Raw genomic sequence first — 23,535 nt, 5'->3', positions numbered from 1 at the left:
GATCCTCCTCCCTCCTTGTCCCACCCAAGCCACACGGTTCTCAGTGGAAAGATGTTTCCCTAGAAACATCGCCAGGCACAGAGTGGGTTTGTGGCATGTTATTAATACAGAACAGCCCAAGTGTGCCGCTTGGGACAGCTTTCCGAGGTGTCCTCTGGGATCCAAGCAGAAAAGAGAATTTTCCCCCAGACTTAATAGCAAAGGGATTTGGGTTGGAAAGGCACATTACAGAGGCGACGCTTGTTTTTATCTCTAAGCAAGTAGCAACTGAGATGAAAGGAAATGTTAGAGCCATAGCTGTCTACATCTTCCTGGTTCCATACGGGGCCTGGGATCCTGGATTTTACTCCCATTGTTTCCAAGAGGGAATGCAGCACCACAAATGTGAGCTGGATCTCCAAGCTCTCTCAGGGAATCTCTGATCCGTTTACACTGCCCACCGGGAAGAGATCCTTAGTATTCTTTTGTGTATCATAGATGGGGGAAAGCCTGTTTCTCGCAAGTGAATTTGATTTCTGACACACTGAAAGCTCATTCAAGGCTGACCAAATAACCTGGGGGTTGAGAGGACAATGGCATCGTGGGTCAAAAAAAGAGGTGTGACTGTCCCTGTGGCCTGGGAGGAATGTGTGTGCATGCATGGGTGCCATTGTGCATGCACATATGCACACACACATACACACACAATGTAAAAAGAAAGGAGAAAGGAAGGCTGAGGACTGAGTCTGAGCAATAGTACCTGGCGCAAGAGGAAAACAGCACTCAGAGGGCCAGTCAGAGAAATGGGAAGAGAAGAGAGCGGTCCACAAGTGAAGCGAGAAGCACACGGAGGCTGTGGTCGGGCTGAGGCAGACCCTGCAGAGAAGCCTGCATCAGTGAGGAATGGGCACAGGTACCTGCACTTTAGACAAAAGAAAGCCATGGCCCTGGATGCTCAAGGCTGCACCAAACCCCTGTGTGCAGCTCCAGCTACACACAAGTCCAAGATGCTTCTCTATTCATATGTAGTAGAGACAGCTGGATCCCTCGAGAGCAGGGAGGACCCAGGCCTGCAGAGGAGTAGCTGGAGAAGCCAAGAAGAGGGAGGCCATGGGGACCAGGAGAATCCAGGCACGGGTGAACAGGCATCTGGATGGGGTGTCCCACTGTCAGGCCAGGGAAGGACGTCCAGGGCTGCCTGCTGTTTACATCTTTCCTGCCATTTATCAGCTGTGTGAACGAGAGCACATTAGACCACTTCTGTGGGCCTCAGGCACCCTCTCTACCAACTGGAGTTAGTCACACACCCAGCCTCCTGGCTGCAAACACTCAGCCTGGCACGGGGCAGGTGCCCTACAAGGGACGGCTGCTGCTGACTGTGACGAGGGCACCACACTTACTGTCCAGAGGCTCCTCCACTTCCTTGTAGACTTGCCTTAGGGACCCATCTCTCATGTATTTTTCAGTGAAGATGTCATAAGGGACCAATTCTCGAATGGTCTTCTTGTCATCCTCTGACTTGGCGAGCCATCGATCACAAGGGAAAGTCAAGGTCTCTGTGCCCTGGGGATGAGGAAACAAGAGGGAAATTAGTCGTGTGTGTGGAGCCTTCTGATGTCAGTGGTTCCTCAGCATGTCAACAGTCATGGGGACCAAGGATGAGGGTCATGGAGAACCCCCAGATTACACACACGCCACAGGGGAGGCTGGGCTCAGCCCAGATTCCAGCAGGTTCAGTCTTAAAGACTTCAACAACTGCATCAGCAGTTGGCTCTTGAAGGTGGGGTTCCCAGGGTCACTTAAAAATAGATATTGGAGTCCTATCCCGCACACTTGGGTTCCACAAGTAAGGGAAGGGGCTCAGGATTGTTAAATTGCTCTCAAGTCCCTCAACCACAGCCACCACTGAAACCAGCCTTCCATGCTTAGAATTCTGTGGCTCCAGAACGCTTGCCAAGCTGTGCTGGTGGATTTCTTTCTATGAGTTGACCTTGGGGAGCAGGAAGGGTATGCTTGGTCACTCACTAGTAGTGTGGCCCTGGGGGTGGGGAGCAGAGACAGGGCTGCCCAGATCCTCCTCCTTGATCCCTGAATGAGCTTCTGAAAGGTTATGCCTTGGACCTGAGCTGGTTCGTGCACTCTGAGCAAGCGGGGTGAACTGTCCTCAGATTTTACCTCAACTTAATAAGCTGCAGGTTCTTTTTTTTTTTTTTAATATTTATTTATTTATTTATTTATTTATCTATTTATTTAGAGAGAGGGAAGAAGAAAGAGAGAGAGAGAGAGAGTGCTCAAGCAAGTAGAGGGAGGGGCAGAAGGAGAGAATCTCAAGCAGATTCCCTGCTGAGCTCAGAGCCTGACTCAGGGCTTGATCCCATGACCCTGAGATCATGACCCTGAGATCATGACCTGAGCCGAAATTAAGAGCTGGATGCTTAGCCGACTGAGCCACCCAGGCATCCCATAAAGCTGCAGGTTCTTATCAGGAATATGCCTTGATTCTCTTCTGGAAAGGGGGTAAAAAATACTCCAGCAGGACAGACCAGTCAGAAACTCACGTCTTTATCTGGGAGGAGCCTGCGGATGTCCACGTGGGAGCAGTGCCACCCAGGATTTATGCCCGTATTGTCATGGCCAATCCGAATTTTCTCAATGATTTCCCCCACGTCCTCTAACTGTGGGAAGGAGAAAATGCACCAGATGGTAGCTGAAAGGTCCGGGAAAGTACAACCTCAGAAATATCCTGCCTCCCCAGGGTGGGTGTCCCTTTGAATGATGTCCCCACTGTCCGGCTGAGCCAGCCTCTACTCTCCTCTTCACATGCCATGCTAAGGCTTCCCTTCCTCTCTCCCCACTTAAAATCAGCCTAGACTCCAGAACTCAGTGCGATCAACCTCTAGGAGGCTGTCTTCCCATATCCTTCCCTTCCATGGTGGAGCTCACCTCTCTGTTTTCCATTACTCACCCTTGTGGCAGCTTGTTCTTGGCTTGAGAACTGACTTGAGTATCAGAAGATGAGTTCTGGTTCCACCTATGCCCTGTCTTGCCACCCTGACCTTTTAATCTTGGCCCCTAGGAGACCCTCTATCTCCAGCTACCCCTCTTCTATATCCCTCAAATTCCAGTCCCTCAAACTTGACATTCTCTTGCCATGGGGCCTTTGCACTGGCTCCCACAGCCCCTTCATTTTTTTCTTCCTTACCTAAACCTCAACCTCATCACTCAGGTTTCAGATCGAGGATCACTTCCTCAGGGAAGCCCCCTTGACCACTTCAAGAAAGTCAAATCTTTTTATGACAGGCACTTACAACATCCCATGGCACTCCCCCACCCCCAGCCCAGTACTTCTCATAGTGGGAAATTTGCATTCATCAGTGTAATGCCCTGTCCTCTACCACTGACAGCTACAAGGGCAGGCACCATACCTGTTTGTGCTCACCACTATCCCCAAAGCCTACAACAGAGCCTGAGACTCTGGTGCTCAGTAAATATTGGCTGAAAGGATGAAAGAATGAGCATTTCCTCATCTGCAAAACAGCCAGGTTCTCTCAGACACAACGTTGAACTTTAATCATGATCATGTGGATGCAAGTCCTGTTGAATGGGACAGCTGATGTGTGTGTGCCGCAGTGAGTCCCTGAAATTCAGGAGCTATCAGCTCTTCTCTCTTCCATCTGGAGCCGACGGCATGGAGTGCAGGGGAGAGACTCTATCAGGAATGACTGATCCCTCCAATCCCTCCACATCCTTTATCAAAGCAATGAGGTGGCCAGACATAAGGCGAGGGGGATGTGCCAATTTGAGTGTCCTGGCAGCGTCTCTACAGAGCCGGCCACCTGGCCAGCACGGGCAAGTTCTCAGTGCAAGGAGATGGCAGTCAGGTCTGGGGTGGGTGAGGGTTCGTGATGAGTGAATGGCATCTGAGTGATAAATCATTCATCAAATGCAAAGTGTCTATAACCACAGACGGAAGTGAACTCTAAAATGAATTGCAACAGCTTCCGACCACTGGTTTCCTTCTTCCCCACACGGCTACCACAGTGGGCAGCCCAGGGCAGGCCCATCAGCACTGCTTGGAGAACTTCCCCCTGCTGTCATCCCCACCCTCATCCTTCCCAGTTGTAGCCACAGCTCTGCCACCTACAACCCCTGCAATCTGAGGCAAGGCACTTGCTCTTCCAGTGTCTTCCTCAACCATCTATAAAATGGGGGAGAACAATGTCTTCCTCAATTGAAGGCAGAGGCATGAGCAGAGTAGCCCTCAGAGGTCACTTCTAGGTCTAAGATCCCAGCCATGGTTCTTTATGTCAACCATTCTCTCCTTCCGGGTAACCCGCAGGGCACCACATTGTTGCAAGTTATGAGAATTAAAAAGGATGCTATAGCTACCGTGCCTTCTGCTGCTTGCATCACTGTCCCCCCATCCTGCTCTTTACTGGCCAGCTCACCCTCGCTGCACCCTAGGAGTGGTGTAGTGGTGTCCCCAGTGAGCCCCCAAGGGGCAGTCTGATCATGAAACAGATGGGCGACTTCAGGCTGATGTTAGTGCTCTGGACATTTTTAATGAGGCCTCATTCCCTCATGATGGGAGAGGCACAGAAGCTATGGAGAAAACTTTTGGCCCACAGAAGGTCCACCTGAGGACACTGAGCTGCCAGCTGCTTTGAGCAGTGAAGATTCACCTGCCTCTCCCTCTGCGCAAGTGCCTCTTCTCCTCCTTCCCCATCCCACCTCTGAGGTTCGAGATGTGTGGACCTGCTGTTCAAGGGTCCTTCTGGAGCCTCAGCCATCTAGCCACTCAGTTATGCATGCCATGTCAGGGTGACCATCTCTGTTGTGACCCTCAGTGAGCAAGGAGGTCACTAGGGGACTGCTAGCCATGGATGGTGGGCCTTCATGAGAGCCCCAGAATCAGAGGAAACCCAATATTCTCCCAAGAGGTGAAAGACAAGGTTCTGGAATTGAACTGCTTGAGCTCAAATCTTGGCTCTGCCCTTTGTTAATTATGATGTCCTGAGCAAGTTTCTTAACCTGCCATTGCAGCTGTAAGAAAGGATAATCATACCACCAACTCTTGTGATGGTGATGAAGACTCCATGAATTGATCTACTTCAAGTGCTCAGAACAGGGCCAACACAAGGCAGGTGCGGAACAAATATTAGTTATTATTACCATTCTCCCAGCCACTCCCCGTGTCTTAGGGCAAAGCCACGAAGGGGGGAGTGGCTTGCTCATGAGCTCGTGTCTGAGCCAGAGCTTATGTGCCTAGAACTTGAGCTTATGTGCCTGCCATCCGGCGCTCTCTGTCTCACCTGGAGATCAGTCAGAAAAGAGACAGGGAGAGGCAGGGACACGAAGCTTTTTTCATTTGTTTCGAGACTCTCACATTCCTCCAATAGCCAGATAGATTTGAAAAGGAAAAAAGAAAAAACTTAGCAACAAATTACTGGCAAATTATAGCTGCTGATTAGTGGGCACCTCATTGATAAAACTCCATGGAAGTCACGCTGAGGTGTAATCATAGCCCCACCACCACCACTAACAGCGTCAGGCTGGGATGACTCATGTACCAGGCCATCTCGAGTGGGTGAGCTGTTGCTTTGTGTGGATAAATGAATCACCCTTGAATTTTCCCCAGTAAAGACTCCACCAAGGTGGCAACCTTCCCACAAGTGCTGACTGCTCCCAGAGAAGGTGGGGAGGGAGCAGGGAGTCCCCCAACAAAGACACTGGCCAGGGGAGAAGAAAGGGGCTCTGGACTTTGTTTCCCATCAGAAGATAAGGGACATTTCTCCAAAGGTCTCTGCTATCTGATGCATCCAGACTCCTGAGACATCTAGCTCTTTTCCTTCAGAGCTGTCCCCTCTAAGTCTTGCTTCAGCCAGTCCCCTATCCGTTCTGTCACCCTCCTGCTGTCCCTCTGGCCAAACTTCAAACCACACGCTTCAAACCAAAAACCAAAACCTCTGGCCCTTGGCCACAATGTTCCCCTTGCTAGGAATGCCTTCCCCTGCTTATAGTCGCATTCAGTCCAGTTCAAAGCCACCACATCCAAGGAGCCTTCTTTCTCTGAATACCCATCACATGTTCAGTCAATCCCTTACTTGCCCTCAATGCCATGGGCTCATGTTCTGCAGGGGCTAAGAGCACGTATTCTGAGCCAGTTCTCCTGGGTCTGAATCCTGCTTCCATTACAGTCTAGCTGTGTGAATTTATGCAAGCTACTCAGCACTCCGTCCTCACTTTCCCTATCTTTAAACAGGAATAACTACAAACCAGAGTTGCTATGGGGGGTTGAATGAGTTAATGGATAGAGCCCTATGACTGAGCCTTCATACCCACAGGATCAGTTATTCTAAGGATGACCAGACTCTCTCTGTTAGCCTTATGTGAAAGTCTGGGGTCCTCCACCTGGACTGCAAGCCCCTTGCAGGCAGAGTCTGGGTGCCCCCCTTCTCTTGTCTCTCCCACCCAACCTAGCACATGGTGGAGTGCACAGGAAAGACAGTGAGATGTCAAGGTGCTATGACCTACACCTATAGTAAGCATGGAACAAGCAAACCCCTAGGCTAGCAGGGGAGCTGGGGAGAACATATGGGATGTCTGAAGCCAGGCCCTCCCCATGGATATGTGTGTGTTGTTGCTAGCACTGGAGATGGTCCCAGTGGAAAGGGAATTATGCCTCTAGTCTCCCCAAACCCTGTCCACTTATTGTCACCTTAGTTCCTGATACTAGTCCTGGTGGGGCAGGTGAGGTGTCCCATCCTCCTGGCTACTCAGATGTACCGAGTGAGGCCCAGTGAGGCTGGATGTACTGCCTGGCTTCTTTACTAACAGCAGCCATCAGGGTGCCTCTGGACACAGGTCTCTTCTTCCCCGATCTTCTGATGCCCCCCTCTACCTCCCAGTCCCAGCTCCCCCCACAGTCTGCTGAGCCCAGGTACCTCCATAATGAAGCGGGAGGCTGACTTCCTTTCAAAGAACAGCTTTTGCTCCCTCTTATTGGTGCAAAGGTACTTCTGCTGGGTGCACACCGCGTCACAGCCATAGATGACGATGAAGATGTTGGCATCTGTCCCAGCAGCGAAGACATCGCTGGTGTACAGGATGATCTCGTAAGGGACAACTGAGGGTGGTGGACGGGGGTGAAGTCAGAGGGGAGGTGAGAACAGAAAACAAATGTGGGCAAGATCAAGCTTTTCACTGGCACCACTGCCCTGGGGCCCCATCACCAGGAGCTGCTGTCCAGGGACCTAGACCCTCACATGGTTTCTTAGCAACCGCAGGCAGGGGGAGGGGAGAGGCAGTGTCCTGTCATGCCTACTGCCCACAGACAGCCCCTGTCACCAAGGACCAGGGTCTCCATGCCTCTTACATCACAGAGCTAGTACAGCAGTTTGGCTGAAAACACGGGCTCTACCATGACATTCTGTGTGACCTGGGCAAGTCACTTAGGAGCCTCGGTTTCCTCTTCTGTAATGTGTCCTCACCATGATCCTTAGCTATAGACACTATAAACAGGAGGGTTATATTTCAGAGAGCAATGGACCAATTGGGTCAGCGGTCTACAGGGTGAGAATCCTTCCTCTTCCTGCCGTCACTTGCTCCACACTAGTCTGCCCTCCCAAACCCTCCATAATGTACTTGGCCCTTGCTGGGTCGGATGCTGGGGAAGAGGGGTGACCTTGTGGACTCCTTAAAAGGGAGGCTGACTCATCAGTACAGTTGGCAAGCAGCTTCCTTGTGGGCAGCCGCCAGCATGGGTAGAGACCAGCATTGCCCACTGTGTGGGCTGAGGATCCTTCACCTCAGCAACTCTTTGGGTGCTTATTAAACACACAGATTCCCAATCTCTCCCTAGATTCTCTACAGGATGATTTCTAGTCATCTAAATATTTAACTCAGACTTCACACTGGAGCTTGAGACCAGCAGTTTAAAAGAATGTGTCACTAACTACAGATTGAGATCCATTAGCAGGTTGTAAAATAAGTTTAGTGGGTAGGCACCACTATTTAAAAAAAATATGATATTTTCTATTCAATATATTCAATTGAAAAGAATTGAATAAAAAATATCATCTATGGGGACATTACACATAATGAGGGTAAAGATTTTTTGTGACACTTATTTGTTGCATACATATATATAAATGTATATATACTCAAAGTCGAAATAATAAAAAAAATATGTTAAAAACCCAGAGAAACAGTTTAAGCAGAAAGCTACCCTATTCTGTGGTCTCAACCTTGAAAGAAATCACATTAAAAGTCACCTTCTCACAGGTGGCCCCAACCTTCTCCAAATTTGCTGCAAAGCAAATGAGTTGTCCTTTCATTTATGATGATGTTTATGATGATGGCTACTCTGCTGTAGAATTGTAGTTGTGAGGCCTATAATAATGGTAATTGCCATTCATGGAGTACTCGCCTCATGCCAGACTCTCTACTAAGCATCCTACCTTCCTCATCTGTAACCTTCACAATGACCTGTGGAGGAGATATTATACTTTTCTTCAGAGATGAGAAAAGCAAGGCTCAGAGGTAAAATAACTTGCCTCAAGTCATACGGCTGGTCAGAGGTAGAACTGCAACTTGAGCCCTGGCTTGTCTGACCCCTAAATCCAGTGTAGTCAACCTCTAGGGGTGCAGTTATCATGAACTGGACGTGAGTACTGCTTCTACCTACAAGTCCCAGGATCTAATTGCCCAGGGAGGTGATCACCATTCCCACAGTGGCCTGGACAGGGCCCTGACCAAGGTTAAGAGGAAACGCAGGCCACTGTAATAATGGATGCAACTTCTTTTAAGCCCTCTTGGGTGTCTCCATGGTCTAAGGCCCAGGAGGCCTTGAGCAGAGAAGATTGCAATGGACTTGAGCTTTCCTGAGACTAGCTGGCAGTGGGAGAAGCCCTAGAAATATCTGTGTGGGAATAGTCCACTTTCAGCCCTCGTTGGTCTAGGCCTGGCCTCAGAGTGTTTCCTGGTCTATTTCTGTCTCTGCCATTGAGAAGCTGTGTGTCCTTGGACAAATGGATGTACTTCTCTGGGCCTTTTTCTTTGTAAAATGAGAGGGCTTAACAGAATCTATGGTTTTCAGATGGTTTAACCGAAATTAATTTTCAGTGGAATATTTCTGTGCAGTTCTTTGAAATACCTTTAGGACGAATGTTCAGAAAAAAATTTGACTTTTTAAAGCTGAGGAGCTGCTCTGGATGGTATGAACTGGGAAACTGTTCTCTCTCATCCCTTCTCCTTTTCCACTAGCGACACTGAGACACCCTCTTTGATACCAGCAATCCTCAGAACACAGGCTAAGGGTTAAGGTGCCTCTCAGCCCTGACATGGCATGAATCTGACCTGCAGGGCTCCACGCTGTGTGGAGCCTATACACTCACATCATCACAGTGGTCCTCTTCCTAATGGACCTCTACTTGTATAGGCAGCACATTTCAGATGGTCTGGAAGCAGAGCCATCTTGTTCTATTCTTCTGGTTTCACATATATTGGGAAGCCTTGCCGAACTACTGAATCTAGGTCTAAGCCTTCTAGGCCCCTGAGAATGACGCCCAGCCACCTCTCCTGGGACTGCATCTCCGCAGTACCTGGAGCTCCCTGGATGTGGGCCCTCAAGATCTCTCCCAAATAAGAAAATAGGTTCTGAGCAGTAGATACTCCCTTCCATGCACCTGCCTGGTGAGACCTGTACTCTGAAGCTGCCTCCATAGCTCTCCCAGGTGGAAAGGAAGCCTCTTCTGTATTTTTTTTTCTTTGTAAATGTGAGTCTAAGACAAGAGCAAATGGGCTTGTTGTAGTATCAGCCTAGAACTGAATATACCCAAGATCAGGCCATACAAATTCAGAGCAAGGCCTGTCCTAGGGCATGAAGGGAGAAACAGCTACTTTTGTTTCGAAGAGTCTCACGCAGTCCTGCTGCCAGTTCTGCGTACATCTGCCGGGTAAATATGTGTCCTAGACTGAAGGCGGCTCCTTGGGGCAGTGGCTGGATCCAGGGTTTGTTTTGTATGTGCAGAGATTTTGCTAGAGGGAAATGTCACTTTATTTCAGGCTTTGGACCAGAAAATATCTTGATGGATTGAGTCTTTTCCAGTTTAATTGCTTCAGGCAAAAAAAAAAATTCATTACTCATTCATACTTTGTAATTATGAGATGTTTGGGGGGAAATCTTTTGGTATAACTAATTATTTGTTTAGAAAAAATTGTATTCTGTGGGTTTGGTTCTAATATGAGCATATTCAGACAGATGTTTATAGTTTGGTTGAATTCAGTTTGATTCCCAGCACCTAGTACGTACCTACATATTCATAAACATTGAATATATACTTTCTGATGACACTGGAGAGGAAATGTTGGAATTTTACCAAATTGTTCCCTTGCCTCCATTTCTTTAATTGGGTGAAAAGAATCACATTTATCATCTTTTCAAGTTCTTTCTCCCCCCGCCACCCCCCGCCCCCCGGCCGCCATCAGAATAAAGTCTGGTAAGAGTGATTTCTTTGTCCTGTTACCAACCGGGCTGAAGATTGGCGATGGGGCTGATAATGACTTCTCAGTTAGACTTTTATCTTTCTTTCCTTTTGGGTCTTACAAGGAAATCAAGCACCAGAGAGGCTTGCTGCATGTTGTTACCAGCTGCTTTGGGGTAGAAGTTGGTCTAAGCTCCTATTTCCTTACCCTGGACCCAGGACACTGCCCATAGCCCACAGAAGGCCCAGGGAGAGAGAGGAGTGAGAGACCCAAATCTCCAAGATGAGCCTGGCCCAGGGAAGGGCTGGAGGAGGGACCAGGACCAAGTTGAGATAGTGGGTGACCAAGTTGAGATAGTGGGTGACGGGGTTTGGGAAGAGGGCCAGCCTTGCCGTGTATGCTTCCTACATGGTGTGTACAGCCTTGTCTGAAGCTCTGCGTGGAAGAGGTCCCTGACGATGGCTCCGTCGTCTTCATTCTTTGCCAGCCAGCGGCCACAGGGGAAAGTCATGCACTTCCCAAGGGATGGGGCGTCCACCTCTACCCAGTCTACAAACCAGCCTGGAGCTTTGCCTGGAGAGAAGGAGACACAGAACCCACCAAGGAGCTCCCCAGAGATGGCTTGCTGTGGGCAACTTCAGGGACTCCACACATTCTTTCCTGCCCTGTGGTTGACGTCTATAGCTACACCATGCGCATGCCTTTCCTGTCACTGAGAGGCTTTGCTAAAATGCTTCTTGTTCAGATGTATACCCAGCTGAAGCTAGATCACACTCCAGGCTGCTGTCAGTGAAATTAGCAAGAGCAAAGGAGCCTGGGGAGGAGGTGACAGGAGGTGACAGCTAGCATACTGTCCAGGGTGGAAGACTCTCTAAATAGGGAACTCAGAGATGCCAAAGAGAGCCTGTGTTAACAAGGATTTCATAATTTCACCCAGGAACAAGGAAGACACTCTGAGCTCCCTGGCCTCAGTGTGTGGTACAAGAAGGGAAGGGAAATTTGTGAAGGATTGATGGTCTTCTCCAGAAAGATGAGTGATCAGGTTTAATGAAGGAAATGGGAGCTGAGCAGAGAATTTTGTTTCTGCATCCCAGAGGCCAGCAACAGGGCCTCCTTCCTTAGGTTTAAAATACTTAGTTAAAAGACCAAAAAAAAAAAAAAAGTCCTTCTTTACTAAGAGAGAACAAACTTTGGCAGTAGTGTCAGTGGGTTCTGGAAAGAATTGACTAGATCAGTCGTTCTCAAAATGGAGTCCAGCAGTCCTAGCATCATGTGTGACAAATATAAATGCTCAGCCCCCACCCTAAACCTACTGAATCAATGCCTGTGTGGGTGGGGCCCAGAAACCTATGTTTAACAACTCCCCAAGATGATTCTGTTGCTCACTAAAGTTGGAGAACCACTGAGCTAGATAGAGGATTCTCAAATGTGGCTACACAATGAAATAACTGAGGATAGGGGTTTGGGGAAATCACTGGTGTCCAGGCCCCAGCCCAGGCCAAATAGACTAGGATCTCTGCATGCAGCCAGGGCTCCACTGGGCTGAAGGGACTGAGGAAACTGTCATCATGGAATGCAGATGACATCCAAGTTTCTTGCACATTCTTTCCCAGAAACCCACAGGGACCTGTCTATGGTCCTTATATTCTTAGCAGAAAACAGAGGGAGTGGGAAACCAGACCTGTGTTGTCATGACCAATCCTGACTTTCCACAGATCTCCCAGGTCCAGCGTCTCCACTGTGAAGATTTCAATGCTGTCCCTTTCAAACTTGTCACTGTTGGTCTTGGAGGATTTCAGGAGGGTCATTCCTGCCAACCAAATGACCCTCATGTGACTGGCTGGTCCTGAGACCTTCAAATCTATTCTGACTGTCCCGAGTCCTTCCTTGTAATGACCAAATTTTTCTAACTTTCACAAAATTTAGATCGTGCAAGTTCTATCCACCAGGCACTTTTATACATTTGGCAATTTGGGGGGGTGTCATTTTATTGAGATTTGTAATTAGTCTTCAAGGTATGTATTTTTATTTTTAATTTGTATCTCAAGGACAGGAAACACATCAAGAGGTCTTATTCAAGACCATCCAGGAGAAAGTGGTAGGGCCCTAAGTTAGTGTCAGCTCTGCTTCCATCCTCCTCATGTTTCTCCACATGGGGAGAAAGCCAGTGACAAAATCACTCTCCCCTTGCTCCCTGGAGTTCCAGGGGGACCCTTGAACAGGATAAAGCTGGCAGAAGTCACGGAGAACAGACCAGTCACTGTTTGGACCGGGAGGTCCTTCATTATGGTCTCAAAAGGTAAAGAGAGTGATGCCTCCAGGAAGGACACAGAAAATGCTGAAAAGTTTCAGAAAGGCCTAGAGAAAGAATGACTATAGGATCAGGCACCATTGCCTAAGGAGAGGATGCTGAAGGGAAGATGATTCATATGGCTTCCAAATACTTCTAGAGTGGTAGACATAGCAATGAGGACAGGAAAGATGACAGAGGGCTCTCTGCCCCCTGGAGTATAGTAGGACTGACTTAGTAAGATTTAGAAGGAATCTCTAAAGGAACCAAAGTTCACAATCCAGGTAGACAAGTCACCTCACATGGAGTTTTTTTTTTTTTAAGATTTATTTGGCGGGGGGTACGTGCGTGAGTAAGGGGAAGAGCAGAGGGTGAGAGAAAGAGAATCCTCATGGTCCCTGCTGAGCTTGGAGGCCAACATGGGACTTGAACCTAGGATCCTCAGATCATGACCTGAGCCAAAATCAACAGTTGGATGCTAACTAACTGAAGGACCCAGGTATCCCTCACATGGAGATTTTTAAGAAAAAAGGAATTGGCCCCCCAATAGGGCTGGTTGTATGCAATCTGTCAAAAGTGTGAGACATGCATACACAACAGGAAAAGGTCAGTCTCTTCCATCAACTGTGCTGAGAAAACTGGAAATCTACATGTAAAAGAATGAATGTGGGTCCTTATCTTTCACCATACACAAAAACCAACTCAAAATGGATTGTAGATTTAAACATAAGACGTGAAACTGTAAAACTTGTAGAAGAAAACATGGGGGAAAACTCCGTGACATTGGTCTTGGCAATGGTTTCATGGATATGATCTCAAAAGTATTAGGCAACAAAAATTAAAATAAAGAAGTGGGGTTGCATCAAACTGAAAAGCTTCTGCACAGCAAAGAAAATAATCAACAGAATGAAAAGGCAACCTATAGGATGGGTGAAAATATTTGCAAACCATATATCTGATGGGGGGTTCCTTAAAAAATATCTTACAACTCCATAACAAAAAACTAATAACCTAACTTTTAAAATGGGCTAAAGGGACGCCTGGGTGGCTCAGTGGTTGGGCATCTGCCTTTGGCTCAGGGTGTGATCCTGGAGTCCTAGGATCGAGTCCCACATTGGGCTCCCTCCATGGAGCCCGCTTCTCTCTCTGCCTATGTCTCTGCCTCTCTCTCTATCTGTGTGTGTGTGTGTGTGTTTCATGAATCAATAAATAAGATCTTTTAAAAATGAAATAAAATAAAATAAAAATGGGCTAAAGACTTAAATAAACATTTCTCCAAAGACATACAAATGGCCCACAGTATACAAACAAAATGTTCACTGTCACCAAGCACCAGGGAAATGCAAATCAAAACCACAATGAGATCTCACCTCACACCTGTTTGGATGGCTACCATCAAAAATCAAAAGGCAACAGCTGGTGAGGATGTGAAGAAACTGGAACCCTTGTACACAGTTGGTGGGAATGCAAAATGGTGTAGTTGCTATGGAAAACAGTATGAAAAATCCTAAAAAAAATTAAAAATAGAACTACCATATGATCCAGCAATCCCACTTCTGGGTATATATCCAAAAGAACTGAAACCAAGATCTTGAAAAGATATTAGCATGACCATGTTCATTATAGCACTGTGGGGAAATTCTGAGTGTCTATTAATTGATGGGCAGATTTTGAAAAATGTGATATATGCATACAGTGGAACACTATTCAGCCCTAAAAAAGAAGGAAATTCTCTAACATGTATCAATGTGGATGGTCCTCGAAGACATTTCACTGAGTGAAATAAGGCAGACACAGAAAAACAAATATAGCATGATTCCACTTATACAAAGCATCCAAAATAGTCAAATTCATAAAATGGGATGGTGGTTACCAGGAACTAGGGAAAGGAGAAGGTGGGGAGTTATTAGTCAACCAGCACATTTTCACTTTGGTAAGAGTAATGAGCTACAGAGATCTGCTCTACAATCTGTATTCAGTCAACAGGGATGCATTCATTATACATCTAAAATTTGTTAAGAAGATAGATCCCATGGTAAGTGTACTTCCCACAATAAAATAAAGTAAGAACAGTAAAGAGGAATTCTCAAGAAGAAATTTTTTAAAGAGAGAAAAAGAGAGGCATGACCAGGATTTCCTTGGAAAGTTCTGTTGAATCTCCTAGTCTCCTTGGGAAGGAATGTGGGTGAGCTTCAGCCCTGCGTTGCTTTCTTACCAGTGTTGTCTTGTGTGCCGAAGAGTGTGATGAAGACATTGGCATCTGTGCCTGCATTCTTCTTGTCTCCAGTCTTTACGGTCACTGAGAATGTGGTAGATTTGTCTGCCGGGAGAGGAGTGTGGGGAAGTGAGTGGTAAATTGCCCTTCCCACAGAGGGAGGAGGGAAAAACAAATTCAAATAAATTTATTTGCAGCATGTGTTTTTTGCAGTTGCCTTTAGTCTGGAAACTTCCTCAAGGCAGAGATGAGGTCTCTCTCCCCCACCTCCAGCTCACACAGGAAGCTCTCAATCAATAGAGTTGCAGGATGCTTAGGAGAGAATTGAGCTCATCAGCCGGAAGCCTGGTCTGACTCCTCTTGGTTGGGAAGAGTTTTAGGGATGCGAGTTTCAAGGGAGTCCTTGAAAGTTCATTCTTTCCCTTGACAAACATGTATTGAGAGCTTATAATGTGCCTGGAGGGGAGGACACAAAACCAAATCAGAGCCAGCCACAACTATTCTATTCTAGCCTATCCTATCTTCTCCTATCCTAGTTCATTCCATTCTATTCCACTCCATTTCTGACAGTAACTCCATGCTAAGCCATGTATTTTACACTCAGACCTATGCTAGACATGTTGGGACATGTCTTGTCACCTCCCCACTCTTGCCATGGAGCAAGGAGAAAGCAGTACATTGCCAGGGAAGGAGTTGCCCGGAGCCCACAGGGGAAGGGAAGATGGAAACCTGGGATGGAGGAGAGGCAGAAGGGAGGGATGCTGGAGGGAAGAAACCAGCTCTAGCTTAGGAAACCTTTCTGCTCCAGGGCCAGGTTGTCAAGGGGGTTGTTGTCACCACCACCCCCACCCTCCTCATCCTCGCTTGGCAGCACATAGGACTCGTCCACTGGCAACAGCTCCCGGGACAGCTGGCCATCATCCTCCTCCACTGCCAGCCAGCGTTGGCATGGAAAGTAGTACCTGTGGGGTGGAGAATGAGGAAAGGTTGGGAATGTCTCTTTAGAAAGGTCTCTGAGTGGGGAAAAATTAGAGAGGGAGACAAACCATGAGAGACTCCTAACTTTGGGAAAAAAACAAAGGGTTGCAGAAGGGGGGAGAGGATGGGGTAACTGGGTGATGGGTACTGAGGAGGGCACGTGATGGGATGAGCACTGGGTGTTAGACTATATGTTGGAAAATTGAATTTAAATAAAAAATGTAAAAAAAAAAAGAAAGTTAACAACAACAACAACAACAAAGGAGCATCTCATGAAGGAGCAGTGCTGGGCTGCAAAATGAGAGGCTCTCAGGGGCCTTCCTCCCCTTCCCCAAACGCATGGCCCTCCCATCCTACCTAGCCTGGGGATCACCCCATTAGAGTCACTTGCCTGGAGCAGACAACAAACATGGGAACATAGTCTGAAGACACCCCATTGAAAACGGCTGTGTCACAGTGCCTAGAGCATATCAAACTTTCTCTCAGGGTCACATCGGAGGTATCTAGAAGAAGAGCTTCCAGGGACTATACCAGCCTTTTCTAGAATGAACCTGATAGCAAAGCTAAAAGCTACTTTAGCAGAGAATATTGTACATAGTAGGTGTTTAATACCTAAGGGCTGAATAAATGAATTTTCATGGAATGGTAACCCAATTATGCTTCTGAAAGGTACAGAGTGTGGCTAAGGAGGTGGCACAGCAGGCAGCTGGCACCACCTAGGGAAGGAAGGCCCAAGTTAGATCCTTCAGTGTAGAGGCTGAGCCCATTGAAGTGGGGATACCTAGACAAAGGGAAGGGGGGACCAGGGATGACAGAGATCGCAACATGGGGTAATTAAGGATCCGCCTCTACAGCCATACTGGGTTTGACTCCTGGCTCTGCCACTTACAGTTATATGACCTTGAGCAAGTTTCTTTGCCTCTCTGTGTTAGGATTGCCAGATTTAGCCAATAAAATCACAGGTCTCCCAGTTAAATCTGAATTCCAGAGAAGCAGTGAATAAGGTTTTAGCCTAAGTATAACATCCCTTCAGATTTAACTGGCCATTCTGTAGTTTATCCGGCAACCCTCCTCTGCTTCAGTTTACCATTCTGTAAAATGAGGATCATATTGCTTCTTCAGTTGTTATGAGGATTATGTGAGCTAAACATTTTAAAGTGCCTATAAAAATGCCTGGCTCTCAGTAAGAATTTGCTAATAGTACTGCTGTTGTTATTCTTATTATTGTACTTCCCTTTGTTTCTCCTCTGCCCATGCGTGGGATCTCCAGAGCCTGTGCCTGGACGGCTCTCCCCGGGTGCCCAAGCTCCCAGAACAACCTAGAGGGTCAGAGAATGCGGCCAGTCCATCTGTAAACTGAGGCCATTCCACCCCAACTCCACCCCTTCCCACCAGTCTGGATGCTGAAGATGCATTCAGGGACTAGTCAGTCTGGAAAAGAGGAAGTAGTATGGGCTGAGCGTCTCACCTCAGAGCCCCAAGTTCCCCTATAAACATTATAGCTTCCCAGCTCCAACATGTTAGAGGGTCAAAGGGAGGGAGGAGCTCAACTAAGGGTGATGTAGCCTAAATTGCAGTTTAATTAATGTTTAAGTGAAAAATGCATATTGTTCCACTTCCCGGTCTTTAAATTATGAACGAGAAAGTTACATTTTTATTCAACCAAATAACTTATGAATAATAGGCTTTAGCTCTAAATTATGGCCAATTAAAGGAGAGACAGAAATAAAGAAAGGAGTGGGGTTGGGGCAGAGGCAAAGACAATGAGAGTGGGAAGTTGAAACAGAACAAGGACAGAGGGAGAAAGAGACACAAAGAAGGAGTGGGAGACTTATTGTGGGAGAGAAACAAGTCAGATAGACCCAAGGAGTATGGCACACGCCTGCCCACGCCTGCCAAGCACACGCAAGTGCAGGGAAGCAGAGGCTGGCTTTCAGGGAGCGCCCTGTCCACTGTCCCTGAGGTACCTGTACTGGGACCTCAAAGCCAGTCAGCTGGGTGGCTGAGCATGGCCAGAGTGGCAGCATTTCTTCCCAGCTCTTGTCTCAGATTCATCTCCCTGGGTGGGCAGAGCCACAGCAGGGGCTGGGCCTTTAGCCTCTATCCCATGGTGCCAGAAAGTACCCACAGAAGATTTATTGTAGGATTCCCCTACCCCTTCCTCCCACAGGAATAAATCCTGCTCAACCAGGTCTCTGGGTACTGGGGAGGGGAGTTGCCAGGAATTTTGAAGGAGCAAAAGAGAAAAGCGGTGGGAAGGTGCACTGGCCAGGTATGCTCAGCACCCTGCTTAAGCAAGGGCACTGGAAGGAAGGAAAGGGCTTGGATGAGAAGGAGGTTTAAACTGATTTTTGAAGCAAATCTTGGGATCACTCAAAGTACAGGTTTCAATCAAATGTAAAAACATTAAGACTGAAAAGCTTAAGGTTTAAAATGTATATAATTTTGTATGGACCTCTCCATTTTGTGAACAAGGGCTGGACCATGTCAAGTAGGTCAGCAGGTGATACTGGTGGAGTGGCATGGCCACAAGAGCATGAATCCAGAACTTAGAAATTCAGGGTTTGTGTCCCTGCTCTTCCCCTAAAAAGCTGCAGACCCCTAGGCCCTGAGTTCTACCACCAAGAAGGCCAGGTAAAATCATCTGTGTGGTCTCCTGTCTCAACATTCCAAGGTCCCTGGAGGAGTGAGGGGTTCCAGGTAACACCTCTAGGTGAAATGTAAAGGGAAAAAGTCCAACAAGTTTTTTGTTCAACTGTCTCTGGAAAGCCCATCTAATAGCATCTGTCTTTAAGAATCTTATGGGCTCCTCAAGTCCACAGTCAAAATGGGAGCCTATGTCTTAGGGCTGAAGACAAGCAGAGAAAGCATGACATAATTAGACTAAATGTGGACAAAACTCAGGACACTAAATATATTCCTAACTTGTAGCATTTGCCTCTTCCTCTTTGAACTTGAGTGCATTCGCTTTTGTTGCAGATCAAAAAGGCATCTAAAGTATTAAAGGAGGAAGGAAAATATGACACAATGTCACTTAATCAACAAGTCCAGGGGTATGAAAGTAGGGTAAGAAAGGGGTGAGAAAGTAGCAAAGCCAATGAGTGAATGACTTGACAAAGATGTGCTAGTTCAAGACAACATACGGGGGTAAAATCCTAAATCCCACTATTTCTGTCACGTGTTCTGAAATCCAAACATCAGAGGTTCGTAGCTTTGGATATTAGAAGGACTTTGGATTTTTTAAGTCCTGGCTAATCTACTTAGAATCTCTGGGCTGTCAGGAATCTTTAAGAGTCAGTGTGTGATTTTTCATACCTTTTCCCACTAAAAGGATGACCTTGGAAACATATGTTGAGGAAACACTTCCATCAGCCTGGGTCCCTGAGTAATTACATTGAGCAAAGTTCTCCAATACCCTGTCCTGGACATGCAGTATGAGCAAGAAATAAACTTCTTTTTTTTTTTAAAGATTTAATTTATTTGAGAGAGAGAAAGAGAGAGAGCACAAGCATGGAGGCGGGGGCGCAGAAGGAGAGGGAGAAGATTTCCTGCTAAGCAGGGAGCCTGACACGGGCTTGATCCCAGGACCCTAGGATCATGACCTGAGCTGAAGGCAGACACTTAACTGACTGACCCACCCAAGCTCCCAAGAGATCGGCTTCTGCTGTGTTAAGCCACTGACATTTTAGGGCTATTTGTTATTCAGCAGAACCTAGACTATTCTGACTAATACAACTGGAGACACCAAATATGGGCATTATTCTCAATAATGAGGTCACTGAAGTGATGAGAATGGACGAATTTGTCCAGGGATCATATATTTATCTGTCTCCCCACCTTAGGCTAACCACAACCCCCTGAGCTTAGGTTCTCCTCCTCACTGCTGTGTTTACAGTCCCTGGAATACACCGGAAACCATAAATATCAATAGAATTGAAAGGTGTTGTCTCCTACCCAGGCGAAATGTTCTCATTCCCTCCTTCAAATTCTTGCAATAACTCTGTTTCTGAATCAACCATCATCCTTTCCTGGAAGATGCATTTTCTTTTTTTCCGACATTCTCCTTAGAATGTGGTACCCTAAAGCCAACCCAAGGCTCTAGGAACTACCCGAGAAGAGTAAAGGAGAGGAGCTGGGTGCTATCAATCAATCTGACACTTCTTTAAACTGTCAAAGTGGCCAGGGGTGGGGCCTCCAGGCTAGAGGAGGCAGGAGTCCAAACATACATGTCCCCAACTTCACCATCTACTCATAGCCCAAGAAACCAGAAAGGTCCTTCCATGAGAGGATGAGCCTGTGTGTGGAGCCCCAGTCAATCCATGGGAGATCACACACCCCAGCAGCATGTTGACTGCCTCAGACCAGCTTCAGACTCCTAGAGAGGACCTCAAGTACTCTCCATTTGAAGAAAAAGAGTACTCTCCTTTTTAGCAATTTGAATTGCAGATCCATCCACCTCTGCACGCCTCCTCCTATCTTCTCTTTCTGCATGCTTCAGGCTCAGTTGTTCTCCAGAGAAGGCAGTCTTGGTGGCCAGAAGGGCTAAGCATGGCCCTGCTGAGACTCTGCTGAGTGCCATCCATGTGAGGACATTGAAGCCCTGAACACACTGAATCCTGCCTGGGTGACCTTACAGTGGTGGCAGGAGGTCACATCCTCTCTAATCCCACTGCCCAGGCCAAAATCTCCACGGATGCCTGACAGTAGCTGACACCTTGTTCCTTCTCTCAGTCCTCCTGCCTTGGCCTCAGCAGGTTCTCCAGGAGAGTTGGCCCACCAGGAGCTTATGTTCTCAAGCTCCCCAGTGTGGCTTTGGAGCAGCATTTCCCACCCCCAGCCACCTTTCCAATGTTCTCATCCTGTTTTCCATCCCTCCATGTCCCTCATGCACCAGCTGGATAGGATTGCTCACCACTTGCTGTACGTGCCCTGTGGCCCCCACATCACACTATTCAGCTGTTTTGGTATCCTTTGTTCCAAGCACCGAGCATCAAGGTTTGTGAAGGCCTATCTGAAATGCCCCCTCAGACAGAAGAGCACCTTGAAACCCCACCACAAAGTTCCTCTCCTTCCTCCCCCATCGGCATTTGGGGGCACCACCTTAAGACAGCCGCCACCTCGCTCTGCCTTGCAGTCCAGTCCCACTGCTTCATGATCGCCTTCATAATCCCACACATCATGGCCATTCCTTCCTAGCTGAAGCCATTTCTACACGTGGGACCTACTGGATTCATATTGCCAAGGGAGAAAAGCCCACGATGCCTTTTGCTGGGTGTCAGGCATCGTGCTGGGCCCTTACATGGATCACCTTGGTTAGTCCACGTGACAACTTTGTGAGGGTGTTTTATTATACCCATTGTATGGATGGAACAACCAAGGCTCAGAGGGCCCCCCCCCCAAGGCCACACAAATAAAGAGAGAAAAAGCCAGGAATTGAACCTAAAACATCTGCTTCCCAGACCATCACAGAGTTTTCTGCTCTTTAAGGGCAGAGTTGGAACCAGCCTCCTGACCCTCAGCACTTGGCATGCTATGTGTTTGCTGAATGAATGAATAAATCAATCAATACATCAAACTTAATTTTTATTCATTAGTTGACTTAGGAAGTATTTATGCTATGCCTATTGTGTGCCAGGCCCCCTTCTAGGTACTGGGGGGGGTGGATTATTGTAGGGAACAAAACAGATGAAGTCATTAGCTTAGGCAGGGACCTTATATTCTGTATTGAGAAGAGGCACAATGACAAAATACTACAGTTGATGATAGGTCAAATGATAAGTGAGGTGTAGAAAAAGAAACAAAAGAAAAGAAATAAAAGTTCCAAGGTGGGAGATGGGATGGAGCCAAGCAGATGACACCTGAGGAGGGACCTTACCTAGAGAAATTATGAGGGTGAGCCACTGTGGGAAGGAGTACCAGAGAGAGGGGATAGCCACATGTAAAGGCCCTGAGGTGAGACCATGGCTGTTAGGTTCAAGGAACAGTAAGGAGTGAACAAAAGGGAGACCAGGACAAAGAGTTAAGGAGGAGGCATGGGGAAGGTCCCTGGAAGTACTGTGGCTCTTACAGCAGGTTGTTGAGCAGAGGAGGAACACGCCCCTGTGGGCTGTACTGCTATAGACACAGGAGGTCTGTGATGCAGCATGGGGCCAGGAATGAGCCTCTGAAAAAGACTGGGGAAGATGGAGACTTGGAGTCTAAGTCACACTAACAGGACAGGATGGTGAGGGAGGAGGAAGAGATGAGGGAGCCAGGAGTGGAAGGGGGAAGAAAAAGAGACAGAGGGAAGAAGATGAGTAATGAGAAGTGGTAAAAATACAAAATATTTGGGCATAAACTTAATAAGACAGTAGAAAATTGTAAAGCATTGCTGAGAAACTAGAAGGAACACTTGGATAAATGGAAAAGCATACCTGGGGGCAGCACTTAATATTCTAAATATGCAATTCTCCACACATACATTTAATGGCATAACTATCAAAGTTCCAACAGGATTTTTTTTCCAAATCACTTAATGTCTTGATTTGAAAAGGTAAGAAAAGCTAATACTTTAAAAGAATAATGGAAGAGGACAAGTACTGACAGAAACTAAAATAGATGATAAGGCTACAATAATTTAAAAATTGGTGGGCTGGCCCAGAAACATCAAACCAGTGGAACAGAGTTAACTAACCCTGACCAAGATGCAAGGGGAAGTCAAGGATGTTTGGTTCATTCCTTTTACTTATGTTTTTGATGGCACTTTATCTTTTTCAAGCTTAAATGCCTTAGATTTTCAGAACATCTTGAAAATAAGTTGGGTTGACATCATTAAGCCCATTTATCAGAAAAGCAGATTAAAGTCCATAAAGATGGTGCAAGTTGTTCAGGGTGACTGGCAAATTTCTGGCACGGGACTTACTGAAGCTCGGGACCCTGGTTTCTAGCCATGGGGTTGTCCCACTGCCCTTGTGTGCCGTCACAATGACCTCAATGGAAAACCATGTCACAGGCTATGCATGAGGTGTGCCTTAGAGTCCTCATCTGAGGCAATCTCTTGGGCTGGTGGGGTAGAGTGGAGGTGGGAGATGGGGAGAGCCCCATCACCCCCTGCCCTGCACAGACGGGAACCCAAGAAGAGGGCATTCTCCAAGAGATCAGATTGTAGACCAAGAAGTGGAGTCAACTCATATTTATTTATTGGGCACACACTATATTCCAAGCACTGGCAGGCCCTCAGTGGCTCCACAACCCACTCAGGATCTTGCCTGCTTTCCTCTCTACCTCCTTACCCTCTCTACCTCCCTATCATACCTGGGAGCTTCTTTCATGTCTATTGTCCCTTGGCCCTTTGTGCTCAAGAGGCAATGGGGCCTAATAGTAGAAACACAGCAGATTCATCATTGGTGATCTGGAGTTCAGGTCTTGGCTCTGGCATGAATTGGCTTCACCAACTTGGGGCATGATTCCTTCACCTGTCAGGAGTACAATATCCTCTTCCCAACCTAGATCCTGGTGGTAGCTGGGAATATTGAGCAGGGGTCAGTACACTATAGCCTGTGGGCCAAATGTGGCCCACTCACCTGTTTATGTACCTCCCATAAGCTGA

General features: G+C 47.2%; 1 protein-coding gene across 5 annotated transcripts in view; it reads right to left on the bottom strand.

The window, feature by feature from the left end:
- The window catches only part of LOXHD1 (lipoxygenase homology domains 1), a 164,599-nt gene that overhangs the window by 42,991 nt on the left and 98,073 nt on the right, over positions 1–23,535 (bottom strand). The window contains exons 22-28 of one of the 5 annotated variants that reach the window (XM_038543364.1): positions 15,765–15,931; positions 14,970–15,074; positions 12,146–12,274; positions 10,873–11,037; positions 6,924–7,105; positions 2,538–2,654; positions 1,380–1,542 (exon numbers count right to left, since the gene is read on the bottom strand). In XM_038543364.1, the coding sequence (XP_038399292.1) occupies positions 1,380–1,542; positions 2,538–2,654; positions 6,924–7,105; positions 10,873–11,037; positions 12,146–12,274; positions 14,970–15,074; positions 15,765–15,931 (1,028 nt within the window). Of the gene's footprint in view, positions 1–739; positions 852–1,379; positions 1,543–2,537; positions 2,655–6,923; positions 7,106–10,872; positions 11,038–12,145; positions 12,275–14,969; positions 15,075–15,764; positions 15,932–22,620; positions 22,830–23,535 lie in introns of those variants that run through there. The other 4 variants (XM_038543360.1, XM_038543361.1, XM_038543362.1 and 1 more) reach the window with 4 other exon arrangements.

The sequence above is a fragment of the Canis lupus genome, chromosome 7 (assembly GCF_011100685.1).
Source record: "Canis lupus familiaris isolate Mischka breed German Shepherd chromosome 7, alternate assembly UU_Cfam_GSD_1.0, whole genome shotgun sequence".
In the NCBI taxonomy this organism is placed as follows: domain Eukaryota; kingdom Metazoa; phylum Chordata; class Mammalia; order Carnivora; family Canidae; genus Canis; species Canis lupus.
The sequence above is the reverse complement of the archived record's forward strand: the minus strand, read 5'-3'. Positions and strand labels throughout refer to the sequence as shown.